General features: G+C 37.8%; 2 protein-coding genes across 3 annotated transcripts; one reads left to right on the top strand and one right to left on the bottom strand.

Annotated features, from left to right (window-relative positions):
* Nucleotides 1–802: 802 nt before the first annotated feature.
* On the bottom strand, nucleotides 803–5,084 carry LOC131316252 (SPX domain-containing protein 1-like). Its single transcript, XM_058345563.1, has 3 exons — nucleotides 4,603–5,084; nucleotides 1,849–1,975; nucleotides 803–1,424 (listed from the first exon to the last, which is right to left on the bottom strand). The coding sequence occupies exons 1-3, from the start codon at nucleotides 4,906–4,908 to the stop codon at nucleotides 976–978; spliced, it is 882 nt and encodes a 293-aa protein (XP_058201546.1). The 5' UTR covers nucleotides 4,909–5,084; the 3' UTR covers nucleotides 803–975.
* Nucleotides 5,085–16,334: 11,250 nt separating this feature from the next.
* Nucleotides 16,335–22,139, top strand: LOC131316241 (uncharacterized). Of its 2 annotated transcripts, XM_058345544.1 has the most exons (9): nucleotides 16,335–16,798; nucleotides 17,616–17,708; nucleotides 19,594–19,698; nucleotides 19,837–19,989; nucleotides 20,079–20,177; nucleotides 20,482–20,610; nucleotides 20,871–21,050; nucleotides 21,500–21,616; nucleotides 21,730–22,139. In XM_058345544.1, exons 1-9 carry the CDS (start codon nucleotides 16,475–16,477, stop codon nucleotides 21,907–21,909), a joined length of 1,380 nt encoding a protein of 459 aa, XP_058201527.1. In that variant the 5' UTR covers nucleotides 16,335–16,474; the 3' UTR covers nucleotides 21,910–22,139. The 2 variants fall into 2 exon arrangements, with proteins under 2 accessions (XP_058201527.1, XP_058201536.1); XM_058345553.1 differs by lacking the exon at nucleotides 20,482–20,610.
* Nucleotides 22,140–22,533: the final 394 nt, after the last annotated feature.

Raw genomic sequence — 22,533 nt, 5'->3', positions numbered from 1 at the left:
CTCCGAATGTTCAAACTTAATCCATAACTGACTTTGCTGGAGATAAAATATTGATGCATTATCAGACACCAAGTCATGTCTATCACCAGATTCCGCCGAAGTGCAAGTTAAATTGGGATCCCCCTTCTAAGCGTCTGGTCCCGGAGGGAGAGGACTGCTCTAACCACTTGAACTACCACCTCAGTTCGAGGTGAAAATATAACCGACAAACCCGACCCAGCCAAAAAAACTAACCGGAATTTTTCAGTTTTCGGTCAGTTTTGGAACATTAAAAATGGAATTTTTCGATTCGGTCTCAGTCGCTTGACTTTTTAACCGAAACCCAACCCAACCCAACCCAAAAAACAAAAAGGGACCAAACCGAATCGAAAGGGTAGACCGAACTGAGCCGGGAGACTTTGTACATTTTTACTCATGATGAATAAAGAAAACCCATGAATTTGGCCCAACTAGGCCCAATAAAAATGTATGTCTGTTTTCTGCGCGTAATCATATACCTTTGGAGTTGAAATTACGCCCAATAAACTTGGCCCAACAAAGTAATAGGGAGTTTTTTATTTGGCCCGATAGGGCCATTTCAGCCAACCCGATATCCTTGAAAATTCCCGACCAGACCGACCCCATCCCTAACCGTTACCAGTCCCTTTATAAAACCGATTGGGATCGGTGCTATAAATGCATCCTAACCGTTACCAGTCCCTTTATAAAACCGATTGGGATCGGTGCTATAAATGCATGCCCCGAACCGAATCGGCCCTGAAAAAACTAAAAACATCAACAGTTTTGAGTAAGAGATTCAAGATCACATCGAATTTATGCTTTTATAATTATTGTTATTTGGACGAAATATTATGCATTATACATGCTCGATAAAGGCACGAGTCGAAATAACAAAAAACAGCAACAGAAATATATCAAAGATACATACATAATCTATGTATTTAATTTCTAATTTCCCTCCACAAAATCTGACTGTTATTTGGCTGCTTGTTCAAGAACAGGAATCTTATTCCACGAATCCTCCAACCCGCTAATCTGCAGCGGCGGCAATGAAAACACGCTCACCGTCGAACTTTTGCCCCGAATCTCTTTCAAACCCTTCAACGCCGTGATGGTGCTCTTCATATACAAGCTCTCCATGTACTCTATCTCTGCCAGTCCCTTTGGACCTCCACCAAGGATAGAGCCGTCGTTCTTGGCAGCGCCGGAAGTTGATGTTTCATCCCCGTGAATGGTTGCTGTGCCGGTTGAAGTTGGGGTTTCGTTTATGGGGAAGAGGCGGTCGAGGAGTGTCTCGCACTCTTTCACGAGTTTGTAAAGCAGATCGGTGGTGAAAAAGGGCTGTTGGAGGACATTTTGAATGAAAGGCGAGCGGAGGAGGGCGCCGGTTCTTTTGTCGTACTTTTTGAGTATCTTCACCAATCCTGTTAAGATCAGCACATGAATGTTAAAATGAATCAGCCCGAAGGTGTACTGATGGTGAGATCAGTCTTGAATTTCTCCACACCAGTCTCACAAGTCACAATATACTCATGAAGCACAAGATAACCATACGACAATTTCTAGCACAAGTCAAACTAGATTTTTCGCCTACACAAGTGCTCGGGCGAAAACTATGGGCTGCCCACAATCAAATCGGTGTTCTGGCCGCTGGTTTCATCTAGTTCGGTCAGCTCAGAAAGAAACACAGCGCCCACGTTTTTCTCCTCTAGTCAATACTCCTCATTTGCCATATTTTCTTCGCATTTTCAGTGTTCCTCTATGGTCGTATTGTTATATATTAACATCTCCATCGTCTGATTGAGAATCGAATGGTTACCAGAAAGGAAAACAAAATGAAAGTTATACCGGTGTAGTTAAGTGCACTATAATTCTCCAACAAAACCATCTCTCCATGGAAGTCCACAATCTCCTTCCGTATCTTTATCATCTCTTCGCTCCAATCTTTCGCCTTTGCAACTCTATCGCGCAGATCCTGTGTCATAACCACCACAAAAAAAGGTCAGCTCAGTTGAAACTTGAACATATGCCTCCAAACTGAAAATATCTCAGATCCTATGATTTATGAGGCTCACAAGACGCGATAAAATCTTAGCTATGCATAACCACAAAGGTGACTTTATGTTTACTCCACAGCATGAAAAAACGCAGTGATCCCAAAACACTGTAATCGAGCTTGAACATGTTTTGGTAAATGGCAGAGAAATGATAAATGGAACACACATACTCTGTTGAGTAAAACACGAGCCAAAACACCCTAATCAAGTCCTAACCCAAATTTCACAGTCCCCGCTGGAGTATATGGCAGCCAAAACAATTTAGAAGATATGGAAACTAACAAGATGTTGAAGCTGCAATGGCAACTAGCAACATACAAGAACGAATTACATTTGACTACGACCTGCGATGATGGTCCTCTGATCCAAACCCAATCCTGGGTCACAGAGGTAAAGGCAAATATTTTGGGTTACACATCAATGAAAAAGGCCAATTACATGATTTTTGTACTGAAAAAGCAACAAAGGACAATTAGATATGCATATCACATAAAATCAAAGGAACCATCTTTGTTGCATTATGGGAACCTTCATAAAACAGGAAGGTCAACCAAAGAATACACCTTAGACTCGCCTAGGAAAAGATTCCCTATGGTCCTTTTTCAGGTTTGTCACGTTTTGTGGTGGTCTTTTATTTGCAGGAAGTACCACATGGCAATGCCACATGGTACTCCGAACGTATCCAATAATTTAGGGTGCCAATTCTTAATATGAGTTGTAGCAGATCTAACTTTGATATTGAACTCTGTCAGCTTAAACTACATCAAACAATTGCAATTTTGTAGCACAGATTTACTGTCAGTTTGACCCAATTTGAAATCCAAATCATAATTAAATCCATCTCATTTTTCAATGAGCTTTGCTATGTACACACCATTTCAAACAGTCCCACAACATATTTCCAAAATCCAAGTCGTTCATTTGGTAGCTTTAGGCATCAGAAAATTAGATTCATAATATCGACAAGTGTTTGAATCAAATCAGTTGAATAACAGGAAGAATTTTAAAAGGCTGGTTTATCTCAAGGAAAATGTAAAGTCTTAAGATTGCTACCAATGTCCGATCAACCTGATTTTGTGATTTTGTCGAAATGTGTTGTGAACTCCCCCTATTCTGGTGGTGTGTAAGTAGAATTACCCTTTTCAAATACAACTATACAAGTAATAAGTTGGCTCAAATGAGGACTGAGGGACTGTGCTGCGCAGCGTGCTATGCAGGGCAAATCGTCTCCACTCCGATGATCGGAAACATTTACTTCGTAGAGCTCCTCGAGTAGAACAAGTGTATCAAAAATAAGCTCGATCGGATATCATTAAGTGCCTAATCCGAACATTATTATCTTGAAACGAATGGATCAAAAACACTAGATTAAAATCCACTGTTTTTTTTGGAACACTTAATAATTTCAAGATAATAATGTTCGGATTAGGCACTTAATGATATCCGATCAAGTTGATTTTTGGTAAATTTGTTCTATTCGACGAGCTTTATGCAATGAACGTTTTAGATCATTAGAGCGAGACCAGAGCAACGACAATTTGTCCCGCACAGCACGGTACGCAGCACGGGGCTGCGCAGCACAATCCCTTGGTCCCTCAAATGATGTGGCAAATTTTGGAGAAAAAAAAATTGCTTTCTAATTTAACACCAAAATGAGTTTGGTATCTTTAATAGTAATCAATTGACATAAATTAGCTGAAAAATCTTCCAGTTTCATACATGGCACGAGATTCTCCGCAATCACGATATAATGTTTTGCTGACCATGTCTGAGTACCACATTTTGGATGCCACCATGGCATTAGCACATTCTACCAATATAGAGGTGACAAATCAAATGATACCCAAAATGTGATACTCAAACATGATTACCATATCATTGTTCATTATTGTGTATTTTGAGAACGCCGCCGCGTGGTGCCGGCCCCCTCCCACCACAATTGGTGTGGAACACATATATTTAGTCTAAGGTTCCATTTCAACTTGTGGAGGTGGAAGGACCAGAAACAAGAGGTCCTCGTTCCATGGATATTTATTCTGTTTTATTATACACGGACCACATTCTTCGAATATTCCTTACTGTAGAACGTGTCAATTCCCAACGTTGACATCAACAATAAACGGAAAAAAAAAAAAAAAAAACTTCATTTTTATTTATCTTTCTGAAATATAACGGGAGCCACAGAACCAGAGATCCACTAATTATGACTATAAAACAGCTTAATTGATACTACGGTGATCACATTTGGCGACCACAACTGGGGTAGACACATCTGGGATACCCATTTGGGTACCACATCTGAAATACCCGTTATAACTATAAAACAGCTTTAACGGAAGATTAATAGGAGTGCTATGGTGATCAGTGCATCGGTAGAATGTGTTATAACCATATAAAACAGCTTAGCCGAAGATTAAGAGCAATGCTACGGTGATCACATTTGGTGACCACGAATAATTTGGCGACAAGTGTGTCGCAGTCACCAAATGTTGTTGCCGTAGCATTACGGAAGATTTAAGATTTAATTGGTGAATAAGTGAAGTACCTTTAATCTGATAATATACTCCTCCTCCTTCTCGACAAAGAACCAGTTGAACTTCTCGAGCTCCGCCTCCAACAGCTCCATGAAATCACTCTCCTCCAAGGTCATCTCCCCCGCCGCCGCCTCTCTGCCGCCTTCGATACAATCGAGCCGGGGCCGCTTGGGGGCCCGAATCTCCACGGCGCCGCCAGCGGCTTTCGGCTCGATCAGCTTGAGGCGCTTCTTGAGGTCCTTGTACGACAAGAACTTGTCCCTCCATTCGGGTAGTGTCTCCTCGATCTGGTTGCTCAGACTCTTTCCAAACTTCATCGCTCGTTATTATGTTAATTGTTATACTTAGAATCTTTTGGACAGGGAAGTGGGTGAGAGAAAGTGAGGGGAAAATTGGTGTGAAAATGTATAGGGTGGAGAAAGAGTGAGGGAGGGGGTGATATAATGTGTGAGGGGGGTGGAGAGAATATCCGAGTGGGTTAGTATGCGAATATTCGTTGTTCTTGCAAAGGGTATATCTCTTGGTTTTATTCCTTTCAGGAGAGAGAGAGAGAGAGAGGGGGGGACAGGATCAATTATTTTGCAGTTTTTTAAAAAAAAAAAAACTGGAGTATTGACTGTTATTGATTGGGAGTTTATGTGGGACCTGGGGATCCGGCAAGGCTCCTGTAAGGCAAATCTCAACCGTACGAGAGTGTTTTCAAAAGTTCAGATTTAAATGAAACTTTTTCAAAAATTAAACTTTTTTATAGAAAAATTTCATTCAAATTCGGATAGTTGTAAACACTCAAGGACGGATGTGATGCACCTTACACGTCATGTAATGCACCCTGTCCTACAGGTTTCCGGATTCGTTTATATGTGGGTTGGAAAAGCCACGTGGAAGAGGAGTGGCTTCCACGTGGCGTTGGGAGGAGAGGAGAGGGAGCTGGTTGGATAAGAGGGGGACAGCAAGTGGGACTGTGGAACCACTCATGACATTTTCCAGTATGCATTTGAGGGGTCTTTGCCCGGGGGTGGGGGGGTTTACTAGGTTAGCCTAGCGGATAGGGAGATTTTGTCAAGCAGAGATGTTGTCTGGCTGGTTGTGCAATCTAGGGATGACAACAAATCAATCTGGTTTGATTTTAGTATGATTTTTATAGTGGTTATTATGTCGCCAGCGCGTTTTGGGATGGATTTTTTACGCATTAAGGGGATTTCGGCTACGATTTTGGGCTTAACCTAACTGGTCGTGTAATTGAGGGATGATTACAAATCGATCTAGTTTTTGATTTTATAATACATACTCCGTACAACATTTTTTCTCAACAAACAGATTTTCAAACCGAATCTTCGACGCATTAAGGAGATTTCGGCCATGATTTTGGTTTTAACCTACTGGTTGAGTAATTTAGGGATGACAATTACGAATCAATTTGGTTTGAATTTAATAATTCTTACAACGTTTTTTCTCTACAAACACATCTCGGACCAGATTTTCTACGCTTTAAGGGGACATCGGCCATGATTGTAGGTTTAACCTAAATGATCATGTAATTTTGGCATGACAATAGATTGATTTGGTTTTTGAATTTTATAGGGCCTACAACGTTTTTTCTCAACAAACACATCTCGGGCCGGATTTCTAGGAGTTAAGGGGACTTCGGCCATAATTTTAAGTTTACCTAACTGGTTGTGTAATTTAGTGATGACAACGAAACGATTTGGTTTTTGAGTTTTATAATGCCTACAACGTTTTTTTCTCAACAAACACATCTCGGGCCGGATTTTCTACGTGTTAAGAGGACGTCGACCTTGATTATGGGTTTAGCCTAACTGGTTGTATAATTTAGGGATGACAACAAAACGATTTGGTTTGAATTTTATAATATTCCTACAATGGTTTTGTCAAAAACCATGGGCCGGATTGGCTAACCTAAGGTGTTATATCCAAAACTTCAAGAGGTTAATTGCAATCAAATTTGAACCTATACCCCTGAATAGAGCTTTTATTCGAATTATACCACACGACCTTAGTAGTTTTTATTAACGAACAGATGAAGAAAAAGAGGAAAAAAAAAAAATTTACCCTACCAAACCTCTATGTTGATACATTTTCTTTGCCGACCAATAAGGTCAAATGCAAGGGTAAATTGGGAATATAAATTGGACCAATTAGTGGCGAGTCTTGAAATTTAACAAAGGTGGAGGGACTTGGTGGTAAATTCTGGATGTCGTTTATTTTGCTTCATTGTTTGTTTATTTTGTGTTTGAATCTAAACCCAATAATTATCTCCATATTCATAGACGAGACTAAACAAATAAAGTATTGCAAACAAGCCGTCAATAACTACTCCAAGAATTTTGCTCACAACATATTAGCGTGGGATCCATTTTTTTTTTTTAGCGAGAAAGGTCTTGGAGTGTTATTTTAGGCGCACTAAACAATTTTTCGAATGCGGTGGCAAGTGCCTGACCCTACGGAGTGCAAAAAGGTACTACTTAGAATATGTGTAACTTTTTCTTGCTTCTAATATTTGACCCGAAATAGGAATGAATCATCTTACGTACCCCATTAGTTTTGCGATATTTGCCTTTATACTTGTCAAATGTGACTCATCGCAATCACTACGTACAATGTCACGAGTTGGAATTTAAGTATTGACTCACTAACAATAAATCTAGGTTACGTAAATCTTGGCTTCGTACTTGTCTAAATCAAATCAGATAAATTAATTTCAGAAAGGGCCATAAAGAATTCATGGAGGCATATGTTTACATGAGATTTCTTATAAACTTCAAACTATTTTTCTTGCCAATATTTTTTTAAGCTTTACAGTACTATTTGGCCAAATTTTAGTTAAGTACTTTCTCCAATGGTGTCCAACTATTTTTTCGCAATCATCTTTCTCAAACAGAACAATGACAACCATTGGATGAGGGAAATGATATTGACACTCCAAAAATTGATGCATGCACTCCAAAATCAGTGTAACACCAAAGCCACTTTCCTTTGTTTTTTGGAGTGTCTGCATCAATTTTTGGAGTGCCAATATCATTTCCCGATGATTATCGTCAAGTAGAAGAATGCATGCCAAGATCGGTTGATGCACAACATTAGTAGATTGTTGCACACAAACATAACAGCAGATTTTTGCACAAACTAGTAGATTGATGCACACAGTTTGATGTGTCATAAATTATAGCAGACATTTCCTCAACCTAATTTGGCCATAAAAATTGCTGAGTAATTTTTTGTATGGCTAATGAAATGGCTTGGCATTGAAAGGGCTAAAAATATCCTTCAAGCCAATTTTTTTGGTTTCGTTGGGCGTTGGACATGTTCTCACTTTCTAAAATTACGTCCGTTCAATAATATTTTAGCGCTGCTATGTCAATTTCTATATTAAAAAAAAAATGTTAGCTACGAACACAAACTAAAGTGTATATCAGACTATCACAGACACATTTATGTTTGAATCTGTGCACTTTAGTCTGTACTGTTTGTAGCATTGCTCTTTCAGTGACCCCTAACGTTATTAATATTCTCCGCATGTTGCATGTAAATAAGGAACACATTTTTGAACGGTGTTTGACCTCTTTTAGAAATGATTCGGATCAATTCGTGGTATATGCTGGAAATTGAGGTTTGAAATGTTACATGGGGAAGCAGATTCTTTTCATTTTTCCCTGACTTTTTCTTCCTTGCCTGCCCCTACGTCTTGGGAATTCTCCTAAAGCTTCCCATTTTTGATGGATCAAATCTAGTGGGACCATTACTTCACCTGTCATGCACTTTTCACGAAGAGTCCTGCTATACACACAGCAAATCTATGCACAGATTATGCACATATTTTATTGTGGGGTCTACCACGGGTCTTACACAAATCATCTGAGTCGTTCATTAAATGTAAAATATTTTTTCAAGGGTCCCCATAAAAAATAATCTTAATCCGATACCTATAGGTGCTTCATCCAACTATCTAACTTTTCATTCAGATTTCCAGATAATGAAAAGTTATATGGTTGGATCGAGCATCTATAGGCATCGGATTGAGCTTATTTTTTACGGGAACCCTTGAAAAAATGTTTTACATTTAATGAACGGCTCGGATGATTTGTGTGCGACCCATGATGGGCCCCATAATAAAATCTATGCACAATCTGTGCATAGATCTGCTATGTGTGTAGACTTTCTGTTTCATGAACCCCATTTAAGATCTACTCTCATCAGTGTACCCTCTCCGTTCTAACAAGATTGTTCGATTCCCAAAACGAAAATTTAAAAGAGAATGTTTTTGCCAAAAAATAAAATAAAATTTTATTCTGTAAAATAACAGAATTGATTGATATTTAGTAATTCGCTGGAAACAATTTAGATTTTTCTTAACAAAAAAATAAACTTACATGCTAATGTCACTTGGAACTCGTTTCAAATTAGAGACTGCCACTTGGATCTGGAACCTCCATGCTGATGCCCACTATTTTGATAGCCGTTAATCGCTCTAAAAGTTTCTATCCAATGAAATACCACTTGAATTTTAAGTTTCTCGTCAAAATTCGCTCTTTTGAAAATCATGTCCATCAATTTTATCTTTTTTGTAGAGGTTATATGCTGATTTCTTTATCCCTATATACGAAGGGAACCAGAGATCTACCAAGTAGGTGTAGAACAGTTGATTCGTTTGTTCATTTTGGCACAAACGGCTCAGATCAAATATGTGTGCATATAAATTATATACAAATCTGAATCATTCATTGTTTAGTTAAGATTCAAATCATCAATTGCTGAGACGTCCGGCTGCTTTGCACCGCTGTAAAGGGTTAGCATCTCCCATTCCTTTATGAATATGAATGCTTTTTCCATACGTTACACAAGTACATAAGCAATACTACCTTTTTGACCATTTGGCCTCTCCAAGAAATGATTCGGATCCATTTGTGGTATATGCCGGAAGTGGTTTTGAATGCGAGGACACGGGGAAGAAGATCCATTTTTCTATTTCCCTGACATTTCTTCTCTGCCCCCTATGTCTTGGAAAATATCCTAAAGCTCCCCACATCTGGTAGATCAGATCTAGTGGGACCTTTGCCTCATCCATTTTTTTTAAATTTTTTTGCCTCATCTATCTCTTCTCAATGTTCTCTCATACTCCTACTTTCTACTTTTCACCATTTTCATTGATCCCCTTTCTTGTATTTTAGTAGTAGTACTTTCCTTCCTAAAGTTTCAAGTCTTATTGCAATGGATAGAAAAGTTAGGAAATTGAAGTGATTCTCTCATTTAGTTTGGGTTTCAAGGGGGGTCAAAAGATTTATAAACTCAATGCGTTTTAAATTTATGTGCTTTCTATGTTTTTCTACTCTATAAATAAATAAGAATTTGGAAAAACGGTGTCTTGAATTGTTTTCCTTTTTCGTAGGAATATTTTTGGTATGTCACATATAATAGAAGAGTACATATTTATACATATTTGGTTAAATGTGGACTAGATTTCAACGCTGGCACACGTGCTAAGTAATTTGAAAAAAAAATCTAATATTTGTGACTCAAACTTTAAGGATGTAGTTGAGCTAGGTAAGCAACATAGGTTACAACAAAAACATATAGCGTGTGGAATAATATACATGGCCTTTCAATTTCAAATTTTCAAATGTGTGCCATGATCTCATATCATAGAAATAAGGAAAAATACTACATATATGTAGATGTTGACACATATTTGTATATTTGGGTGGAGTACATTGGCATCTCATCTCGAGATCCAAGAATAATAAATACAAGAATAATTACATATAATGTACAGGTTGAGGCTTCCACAAGTTAAGAAGAGTGGCAAGAAAAGTCTGGCATATTCCAAATGGGGTTCTTTTGTGCTCCTACCACATAGGCACATAGCTTTAGCCACACTTAAAAATGTGTGGTCCACCTCCTTTATTCTTCATGTATCACACTAATGTCAACCTTTCCAAGCTACTATCTTCTTTGTGTCATTGTCACCCTCCCCATGCCAATTAGTTTAACCATTAAGTCGCCCATCTCTCTCTCTCACTCTCTCTCATATTAAAGGGTGGTGCTGTGCATCATTCAGACCATTCTTTTCGAAAATTAATGGTTCGAATTTTAATATAAACTCTTTTTTGGAATAGTTATGTTAAAATCTGAACCATCCAAAATACTATTGATCGGTTGAGATTGCACAGCGCCGGCCCCAGGTTCCTCTCTCTCCTATTCATTGTGCTTGGGTTTTTCTTTTTTGTAATATCAAATACTAAAAAAATCTTATTTACTTGACTTGTGGGGAAGGCCGCAGGTCACATCCATAAACAAGTCCAACCTTGAAATATCAGTCATGGTACTATCATATTGTATTTAATATTTTGCGTTAACGATTATGTCTCGGGCATTGTCTTGATTGATTTTTCAATGCATAGGTGTAGTCTTTCATCCTATTATCAGGCAACAATCATGACATAAACTCTAGTTCTTAAAAAAAGGATTGGAAAAGAGAGTCGGTCATCTCAGAGAGCATATGCTGCGGGGAAATGCTAAACATGATTAAAAGATTTAAATGAGATAGGAGTTACAACACGCTAAACCTGATTAAAAGATTCTTTTTCTAGATGCTTCTTCTACACTGTTGTCTATGGAGAGCATATGTTGGGGTAAACTGCGTCCATCGAAAATTATGTTTTGTTATCATTTTCCTAAACTGGTAACTAGAAGAACAAAATACTTTTGAAAATTTTATTCATGTTTTCACCAATATCTAGAGTTTATGTGGGCCTTGAGCCCAAACGAAACCCTTTTTTTTGTTGTTGGTAGGCTTGGGCCCCTCCCAGATGGCCTGGAATTTATAGGTAAATGGGAGCCCAGCCTCCTAATATTAGTCTGGGCCATCTATGCCTTTCTTTCTCTGGCTGGAGTGCTGGACAGTCAAAACTGTCGGTGGGCCAAAAAGTGAAATTAATAAAGCAACAAGGACTTCTATGCAAAATCAGTTCCACACTTCCACCTCTTAACTCTCAGAAGGGGTGTTTGTGTCACAATACTGTGTAGGATTAGTAGTAACAGACAGGAAACATTGGCCTGTTTGGTTCGTCTCTAAGTCACATAATGCGTGTACGTGTGCGTTTTTCAAAATTATTCCGAACTATTAAAATTCGGGAGAGTGAGGATTGATAGCGGGAGCGGAGAATCGTATTGAAATATTATGTGACTAAGGTTCGTCTCCATTATTCAACGTTGGTCCTTTGTTCAAGGCCAGCCCAGTATATACGTCCATAACGTTTTTTTTTTTTTTAATAATAATAACACCAATAAGAAAAAACCCAAACAGCCCATTTTACAGGCTTAAGTTAAGCCGCTTAACTTAACTTAACTTACTTATACACAGAGAAAAAAACAAAAAGTTGACGGACTTCCCATGACCCTTGTAAAATAATTAGGTGTGGTGGATTAGGGATGTTGTAGAGTGGTTGATTCGGCTGTCAATTTTAGCAATGGATGACTCGGAATGAACGGTTCAAATGAATAAGAACTCAAATTAAATTTGAGTCATTCGCGTCAAAATAGACGACCGAATCGACCGCCCTACCGTCCCTGTAGTGCAGATTGTACTACAGAATTTCCAAATTCGTGGTGGGTCCATCCATTAGTTGGATAGATCCTTTCCATCCTTAACAAGAAACGGGATGTACAAAACCTCATCTCCTCAGATAAAAAAACAAAAGAACCTACGTCTCTTTTTTTTTTTTTTTTGGGCCGAAGAGGAAAGAAAGGGGAAGAGCACTTATCTTGTAATATTCGGTATATTTTTTTGGGGTTATTTTCGTGTTGAATACATGCATTGGTTCTTGAAATTTCATTTATCTACTTTATATTTTCATTTTGTAAAAATTTATTAGGGGCCATATTTTCGAAGTTTGTTTTCCGCGATCATACTGGCTCGGCCGGGTGTTGGTGAAATTTATTAGGGGCCGTATAGTTTGGTTTGATAGAAATGGGAGACCCGATTTGATATGACCACACGAACTTTAGGAAAACTGTTTTGGTACATTTTAAGAGTTGAAGATTGATTAATATATAAACTTACGACTGAAAGCCCGGAAAAAGGAATTAAGGAGCTGAGGTATCTTTTTTGTTTTTTTTAATCCATGACATTTTATTGGAATTCATCTCCTAATATGAAATGTTATGATTTAGGATCATTTCCTGTAATTAATCTCCTCGAGCAAGGAGAAAAATGATCCACATTTTCCCATTATAATTCAAGCTCTTTATTTTGTACTTCTCAATGGGCAAATTGATGCGGATCAAAAAAAGAAGTTCAAATCGATGCAAAAATTTGATGAATCATACGTTATTAAATTACATGGTCGAATCGTAGTTGCAAGAAAAATCGACAGTCCAAATCGAAATGGACCTTTAGAAATTTTGTACTCCCTCCATCTCTATTCTTTTGTTCCTCGTTCTATTTTAACCAGATAAAAAATTGATTATAACTTTTAATTGATAAAACTATTTATATGCAACATGGATCTTGTTTGATAAATTTCAACAAACTCTTTGAAACAAAAATTTCAAAATCACCTAAAATATTATAGCTTGAAACATATAATCAATTGAAAAGTGACACGAACTTCCAAAAGAGACTAAAGAATTGAGACGGAAGGAGTAAAAAAAAAATTGTCCAGTCCTGTAATAAATTAATGGGCCTAAACAACTGGTTATAAAAAAATAATAAAAAGCATGCACTAGTTGATCAAAATGAGTTTGGTCACAATTATCAATCTACTTGATGATTTGTAACGACTTGAATCCTCAAGCACCACGATATTAAAAAGACCATAATCTGTCTTATATTCCAAAAACTATATAATTTACAACTATCGATCTCTATAGCAAATTAACAACAACCCACTCTCGCAGCAACTTGGACAAGTCCGCACCACCGGCACGCTCCTGGCCCACTAACCAATATGAAAGTTGGAATCCAAAGGACTCCAGGAGTGTGTGAGACATAATAACGTGTACAATATCAATACTACAATAATTGCACCACCATAACCACCACGTATTAACACCAACCATGAATATAACCCGTTCCACATAAAAGGAACCACATATCCGGTCCTCCTCGGTATATGACGGATGACGTACCACCTCACTAGCCTCACCATAGCCCATTGGCCAACTTGTCTTTTGGCATCGCTTATTAGCCTAGTCACCCCGCCACATACCAAACAGTTCCACGACATACAGTCACCGCACATAGCACAACCAACAAGAACTTAACATTAATGTTGTACAAGAAACATGTGTCTCACACTCACCCTTAAACCGCCTTGTTATCAGATATAGTTGCACCTTATATTCCTCTTCAAAGAACAACGTACAAGATCTCATCACTATCAAAATTGAACCCACTGTTCATAACTTTGCTCTATGAATGACTATTATTTTTTTTAGTTTCCTACCACCATAATGATTCAAGCCTTCAAGTTCACTTATATAGTAACTGATGATTAGTCATCAATTCAAATCACCAAGTTCACCTTATGAGCTCCACTTCCAGCTTAATTCTTAAGTTCAGCACGTGCCCACACAAAATGCTCTACACATTGCACAAGACACCGATTGCCTTTTCTTTTGTTTTGTTCTCTATTATTTTCCAAACACACAACTAAAGTAAAGTTACTTTTAAGACAAATACGGGTATTACATGATTCTTCTTGAAAATTGAAGAAAAATGAGTTTGGTCATTGGCTTGGATCACTCGATCTCTAACAAATACTGATGAAGCTCTTGGGGTCACCTCACCCCACGTATAAGCTTGCATGTGAGTCTAATATACTTAATTATATGAAACCTGTAAAGAATCGGCATATTGTTGTAGTTCTTGATAATTTTTTAGTCTAAATATCAAATATACTTTAACTCATTAAGGCGGTTGATATAGTCCGATTTTATTCACTTACCTAAGGAGTGGGTGAACATTACCGAGTTCTTTATTATTGAGATACGCACTAGATAGATACATTAGATCATCCGCAGTGGAATAACCAAAACTATAAGGTTGTTAAAATTAGCAATGTTCTCTCAAAAAAGTACTTGTAATGACATAACCAAACTTAACAATCTCTTAACAACTTATCAAATTTTGGCTCTTGGATAATCAAAACTAACAACTTTTTGCCAATAACCAACCCCCCTCTCTCTCAACAAGGTTTCTAAGAAAAAAATATTTTTAAAAGAAGTTTTTTTTTTTTTTAACAAAAACAATTAAACCATTTTTCAAAAACTATTTTTTAAAAACTGAACTATTTTTTTTTAAATTTTTTTTTATTTGGCGAATTTTTTTAATAGATTTTTATAGGTTGAAAAAGTGATGTGACAAATTTTGATTATTCAATGTTCGATTATGCTACTGTGGATATCTGCATTACTAATCTTAACAACCCTTTAAATAGATAATCAAAAGGCGATGTGGCAACTTTTGATTATCCAATTTTGATTAGTCCACTGTGGATACTCTTATGTCGTTATATTACTTGCTTTTTATCTTAACCAATGTTACTAATTATAGTAAGTTGTTAATCGAAAATAAAACTAAAATATTGATTTACTTTTGAGATCGTGAGTTCTAAATCCTAACTAAATACAATGTGAAAACAACAACGTCAATATTCAGGCGCCTATTTTGCACAGTAGGGTGCTAGTCCAACCTAATGAGCATCATCCCGAGCCACAAAAATATTATCTGAAGCGTTCATTTTTAAAGCGTAAGACTTTACAATGATCCTAAAAATCCCAAGTCAATCAACTAACAGTAATTTGGTGAGAAAATCACATTTGTACATAGCTATTACCGATGTGACAAAAAACTAAGCCGGAAAATGTGATTCGTTCACAAGGGTTACCAATGTCCGATTGTCTTGATTTTTACAACATCATTCTATGCATTGATAGCTACAAAGTAAACAATTCAAACTACATTTTTAAATTATGAAAGATTCGCATTTAGTGGGGACAATAGCTTGATGTGTCGTAGGGACTGTTCACGAATTAAGCTTCCTTCCGGTATGTCTAGTCCAATTTGACCCTTTGTGGTCCTCTATTTCGCCCACAACAATGATTTAGAATCGTTCACTTTCTAGAACTCATCGAGTAAGATATGAAAGCAAAAAATTAGTTTGATCGGACATCAATAACTACATCTACATTAATAAAACAGATTTATAGATAAATAAGAAATATATCAAATCATATTTTATTTGGCCATTTTGCATAACACAAATTCTATTTTGTTCATGTATCTATTGATCTCCGATCAAACTAATATCTTACATGCATATTCTGCTTAATGAACTCTACAAAGCGAGTAATTTCGATAATTTTTGTAGGTATGCCAAATAGTGGTCTACAAAGGCCCAAACACTAGACTGGATTGCACTGGACGATATATATAGGTTCCATATACGAGAATAACTTATTCATGGAGGAGCTGTGGAGGTGGCAAATCTCACCCGTCCGTTTCGATAATTAATGGTCCAAATATTAAAAAACTCTTTATTAAAAGAGTTCTTTCAAAATTCGAACTGTCTAAAATATTTTTGTACTCACTCGATTCGATTCAGCTCCGTAAAAGCATATTTAAGGAAACCTTCTTAAGAAGTTATACTGGATCGGAGCGTGTCAAGGTTCCCACGTAGGCCAACCAACCATTCAACCAATAACTACCATTCTTCTCAAAAAAACTAAGTTCGCGCGCATAGAGATAGAGAGAGAGACAGAGTGAAAACAGAGTCATGAACCTCAAACACCAACAAACCTTCGCCTCTCAACCCTTTCCATGGAACCACAAAAACCCATCATCACCCCACTCCCTTGACACTCCCAATGATGCTCAAAGGCAAGATCAAGCTCCCCGAAAAAGCCCGCCGGGCATTTCCCGACGTGCTCGGTAGCTTAGTCGCCGGATTCGACGAAAAGGACGAGGAGAACGGGGGATTACCCGATCGGGTCATCGGAGAGGAGCTCGAGACGTTAGAGCCCATTGGGTTCGCGTCGGATCGAGAAATCGATGAGTATGGGAGAGATGATGAGGAGAAGTACCCTGATGGTGAATTGGTTAGGGAAAAGCATGAGAAAGATGTGGGGGTTTCGGTTTCGGTGGAGGAGATTATTGCCAAGGATGAGAAAAGGTCGGATCTTGAGTACGAGGTGAGTGATTTTGGAGTTTGTATGATATGACTTATGAGTATTCTAGGGTTTGTTTAGTTTGATGTTACATTAGGGTTTTTTGGGTTTTTACCCTCTGTTTGGATAATGAGGAAATAGAGAAACTAGGGTTTTTGTTTTTGGGGGTAAGGGCATTTGGGTTATTTTAGTTTTTGTAAATATTCTTGTAATTATGAAAATTCATGGTTGAGTTGATTTTAGGTTACTGCATTTCTATGTTTTTATGCTGTTTTTGCTATTTTACCCACCGTTTGGATAAGGAGAAAATTGATGATATGGGAACCGGAAAAAATGATAAACACGTAGTATTTATTTTTAGGCTCAAGTGTGGGATAAAAGTGATAAAAAAAAATCTAGGGTTTGTTTTTGGGGCTTTAGTACATTTGTGCTGTGTTTATAGGAATTTTTGTGAGTTCGTCCCTTGAAATTATGAAAATTCCGGGTTGTGTTAAAGTAGAGCATTTTTATGTTTTATTTATTTATTTTATTTTTGATCATCAACTATGTTCTTCATTTGTTTGGGATTTTACCCTGTCTAGATAAATGAATAAATTGAGGAAAAGAAAACCCGAAAAGTGGAAAACCCATGTTTGTGTTTAGGTTATACTCAAGTTTCTGGGTTTCAACTTCCCATAAAAAAGTTTCTGGGTTTCAAAGTTATGAAAAAATCTAGGGTCTTCGTTTTGTCGATTTTACGGCATTTGGATTTCAGTTTCATTTCCATTGCTGCAGTCTTGTAGTGTTCTTCTTTTCTTGTCTACTTTTTAAAATTGTTTCTTGCAAATGTTGCATTGAGTAGCTTTCTCAAAAGGAGATAAATTTGGAAAAGCTTCAAAGAATTGCTAGTTCAGGGCTTCCAGACGGAGGAAGTGTGAGGGCAACAGCTTGGAAGGTTAGGGTTCTTTCCTGAATCAACTTTGTAGTCTAATTTGTTTTACCAATTTGTTGTTGGCCACTTTGATTGCCAGTCTATCTTCTAAGCTGGAAATGTTTTGTCCTCAGAATGTGGTGGAAAGCACGTAGTTACATGCACCGCGGTTCCCATTTTCATTTTCCTTAATTTCGAATGAAAGTTGATCATTCTTGGTTTCATCGTGAAACCAGTTTCCTTCACATAGGCAATGCATTGCATTAAGTTCAACACTATTGATGCTTGAACCTTTTGATCCTTCAGAAAGTTCCTAGAATTCATGTTGAAATAGCCAGTATTCAACTTTGGTTGCTTGCCAGTATTCATGTTGAAATAGCCAGTATCTCTCACTTGTTGGGCAATCTGAGTAGCAAACGATATGTAATGAATACAACTGAACTAAATTCTCAATCAACCAAATCTAAAGCAAGAACCACTTCTAAGTAGCAAGTTATCAGCTGCATTCAGTCCAATTGTTAAACAGATCAATCACCAAAGATGAGAGGCACAACGCACAAGGATGTTATGAAAGCTACATGACCTACTCCAGAAATTGAAGCGCTATTAACAATACCGGTTACAAGAGATCTTACAACCCAATATGAATCCATGCTTAGAGACAAACACGACAACCTTTGTTTGAATGCCTCTGCCTGGACTCCATGAGCCTGCCTTCAAAATCGTCTGTAGGACATCAATCATGCTGCCTAGAGTCCGCAAGCACATCTCATGGTTTGGAGATCTCCAATAGTCCTTTAAGCTGCCATATAACTAAGACTTAAGAGTGCGATATAACTAAGCTAAATCTCCAAGCACAACGATGGATTCTATCTCAAGGTTACTTTCCTCTACGACGATATGAGATTTTTTTTTTGCAAACTAAGAGAGAATATGGTGCTCATTAAGGCTCAAAATGATGAAAAAACATGTAAATAGGGAGCTGCGTAAGTGACGTTCAGTCTAGCGAGCTCATGGAAGTGCCGTGATACATGTGCTCGCGAGGGTTTTGGCATAGAAAATGCCCAAAATGGAAAATTTTTTTTTTGAACGGCACCCAAAATGGAATTTTACAACAAAGAACTACTACAACATGACAAGGGAAATTTATTATAATTCGAGAAGTGTTAACCAAACAGGATTCCTAACTCAAGTGAGAGAGACTCAAGATCACAAGCATTAGGATCAACTTTCATTTGAAACTCAAGTTGGTTGATGCCACACCCACACACAGTGGGCTGTCAACAAGCTAAGAAAATAACAAAAAAAAGCACATTCCAATGCAATTTTTACACTTTTCAATATACTTACACGCTTCTCTACACTTTTCACTCATTTCAATACTCTTTTTCAACCTTAACAACAACTCAATGGGCAATTTTTAGCATTTTCCTATCTTATTTACATCAGTACTTTTGTCTGAGATTAGTAGGGAAGTGATAGGTTTTCAGAATACCTTTGGCACGCGTACTTCTTTCACGACAAGGGGAACACGTCCCCATCAGTCGAAGTGAACATATTTTGTGCACTTAAGGTGAGGGCCTGAATTCCATGGCAAAGCACCAGGGTAGTTGATGGTGGAGCTTAAATTCAAACCTGAGACCTCTGAGCCGGCTTTTAAGTCCCCTAATAATGCTCTCTTTTTTCCCAAGAAACTCAACTCTGAATAAGTATGTTTTCATGGATCTTCGAATAGTTCAGACACAATAATCTGGAAAATTTATACTCTTTGCATATACACATACACAAATATGTGTATGTGGGTGTGGCATTATCCAACTTGTTTTCTTTGTTAAATAGCCATTATCCTCCTTGCTTGACTCAAGAAACTAAACGCATTTACTACCGTTCATCTGTTTCACTCTTGCAGCTGCTCCTGGGTTATTTACCTGCTTCTCGTGACTTATGGGAGAAAGAACTAGGTGAAAATCGATCAAAATATGCAAAGCTAAAAGAGGAGCTTCTCTTGAGTCCTGTAAGATGATTTGCAGATGACATTTTCACGGAGTGGATGTAACTATAATTCCGTTGCTGCTGAATTTTTTCGCTAACACTCACTAAATAAAATATCAGTATTTCTAGTTGCATTAACCTAATTTTTCAATCTAGACAGTCCGAGTTCTCAAGGAGAAACAATGACGGGCCATATTCGAATGAGCAGTGTGTTGACATGGGTGTTGAAGGGCCGCTTGAGAGACAGAAAGTTTCAAATGAGGATCACCCTTTGAACAATGGTAAGGCAAGCGTTTGGCACCAGTTTTTTCAGGTAAAGAAATTCCCATCTTAAAATGGAAAAATTGTTTTCTTGTGTTAATACTAGATAAATGCTCTTCATAATAACATATTTCTTTCCAGTTCACAGAGATTGCAGAACAGATTGATCGTGATTTGCAACGCACACACCCAGATATGAAATTCTTCTCGGGGGAGTCATCGTTGAGTAGGAAGAAGAGGGTATACCTTTTCTCCTTTTTCTGTTTGTGTGATCGTGACGTTTCTTGGGCTTTGTTTGGATTTATGAAAGGATTTGTTGACAGGAAGAGATGGAACGGGAAAAGAATTTTAAACATATCCAATTTTCCCCTTTCAGTTCCATTTCACTTTTCGAATCCCTTCACAAATCCAAGGTCCAAATCACAGCCTTAGGGTTGTATATTTTGGCAAAGTCACAATGTTTCAGTGGTACCCCTATTGTTTATTTTCCCGTTTCTTTACATATTGTAATGATTCTCATTGGCTGGATCATTTCTATGAACAGGAGGCAATGAGAAATATTCTTCTCCTGTTTGCGAAACTAAATCCTGAAATCCGTTATGTCCAAGGCATGAACGAGGTTTTGGCGCCACTATACTACGTTTTTAGCACCGACACTGATGAACAAAATGGTGTAAGAATGTATCCAAACAAAATGTTTTTAATTTTGTACCGTTTCTCTGTGCCTTAGCCATGTACGTTTAGCCGTTTAGGACATCCATGAAATGTTTTGGATTAGGAGAAGGTGGTTCATTCATTTCAGGCCTTAATGGTAGAAATTTTGCCACTTTGGTAGTAATAACTAAAGCAGCTTAATTATTTAGTCTAGACTAAAATGGGTAGTTTTCACGGCTAGTCTAAACAGAATCGCGTATTTTGTTCCATTTCATGCAGGCACATGCAGAAGCGGATAGTTTTTCCTGTTTCGTTCGACTACTAAGTGATTCAGTGGATCACTTCTGTCAACATCTGGATAATAGTGCAGTGGGTATCCATTCTACCCTTGCTCGCTTGTCAGAGTTATTGAAAGCCAATGACGAGGAGCTGTGGCGGCATCTTGAGTACACAACCAAGGTGCGATAACAGCAGATATGAATCTTCGCATCTCCATATCTCTCTCTCACTCACTCACTCACATACACGAGCGCACGCACACATACACATGCCCAAAAGTTGGCATGCTGTTACTGGCCAAGAAAAGATTGAAATGACTGTCATGGGTTTGTGCTACTTTAGACTATGAGAAGCTTATGTTCTCTGTCGTAAGAGCATTCCCTACCCTTTTCCAATTTTGTTGTGAAAGTATAATGTAGCTAGATCTGTAAAAGGTGCATCTCCTAAGGATTTGGCTCAAGCCAATTTCTGTATCTATCTGCGCATGATTGGGCAAAGTCTCTCTCTCTCTCACCATTTCAAATAGAAAAATTGCCATAAATATTTGCATTTTGGCTCTGTAGCAAGCCAAAAAATGACTTTGACATGGTTGTATGGACTCTAACCACTGGAGATGCCACTATGAGCAGGTCAACCCCCAATTCTATGCATTCCGGTGGATCACACTGCTACTTACCCAGGAATTCGATTTTCCTTCCGTCTTAAGGATTTGGGATACCATTTTGAGCAATCCCTTTGGAGTGCAGGTTCTCTCTCTCTCTCTCTCTCTCTCTCTCTCTCTCTCTCTCCCAGTAAGATTTGATTCAGGAAATAGCACCAGTTTGAATGATGCCCCATCTATTTGGGCCTGTTTGTGCAGGAAATGCTTTTGAGGGTTTGCTGTGCAATGCTACTTTGTGTGAAAAGCAGGTTGCTGAGTGGTGATTTCATAGCCAACTTGAAGCTTTTGCAGCACTACCCTATAACCAACATCGAACACATACTTCAGGTAGCCAACGACATCAGCCCCGACATGTCTTCCTTTCTCTTGCCAATGTAAATTCATCAATTGACACAACCGTATGATCTTTTTCCGTGTTAAATTGGGGGGAAATAGCGCTTTTATGCAAAATGTCTCCCTTGACATTGTCCAACAGCTAAATACAGTTTTGTTTTTGGTCAAAAAACACAAGCTAGCTAACAGCCTTTTTGTGGAGTATTGGAAAGCTAACTCTCTCTCTCTCTCTCATTGCACCTAACTAATGAAGTTGAAAACCACTACGTTGCACCATTTGTTATGTCGTATATGGTGCACCAAACAAGTGGATCGTGTGAAGTAGCCTTTTGTTTTGTTTTGTTTTTTTTTGGGTCAATCGGCATGCAATCATTTATTGATCATTAGAAGGAAAATCCAAAGAAGCCTCCAAACCCGTCCAAGTTACGATTCCTTCTTTTTTATTTTTTTTTCCCTCCGTCTTTTGATCAATACGATTACTTGAATTTGCATACAATCAATAAGCACAAGCAACCTGGAGCTTGTTCACACCAATTCTTTTTTTTGATAAGGGACGGATGTAGAATTTAAGTGTTGGGTGGATGAATATTACAGAAAAATTTAGAAAATATAAAAGACGATGTCAATTACACCAATATAAATTGCAAAACTACTAGTATAAAAAACATT

Source organism: Rhododendron vialii, chromosome 1a (assembly GCF_030253575.1).
Source record: "Rhododendron vialii isolate Sample 1 chromosome 1a, ASM3025357v1".
NCBI classification, from domain to species: domain Eukaryota; kingdom Viridiplantae; phylum Streptophyta; class Magnoliopsida; order Ericales; family Ericaceae; genus Rhododendron; species Rhododendron vialii.
Note: the sequence above shows the minus strand (reverse complement) of the source record. Positions and strands in the feature narration are given on the sequence as shown.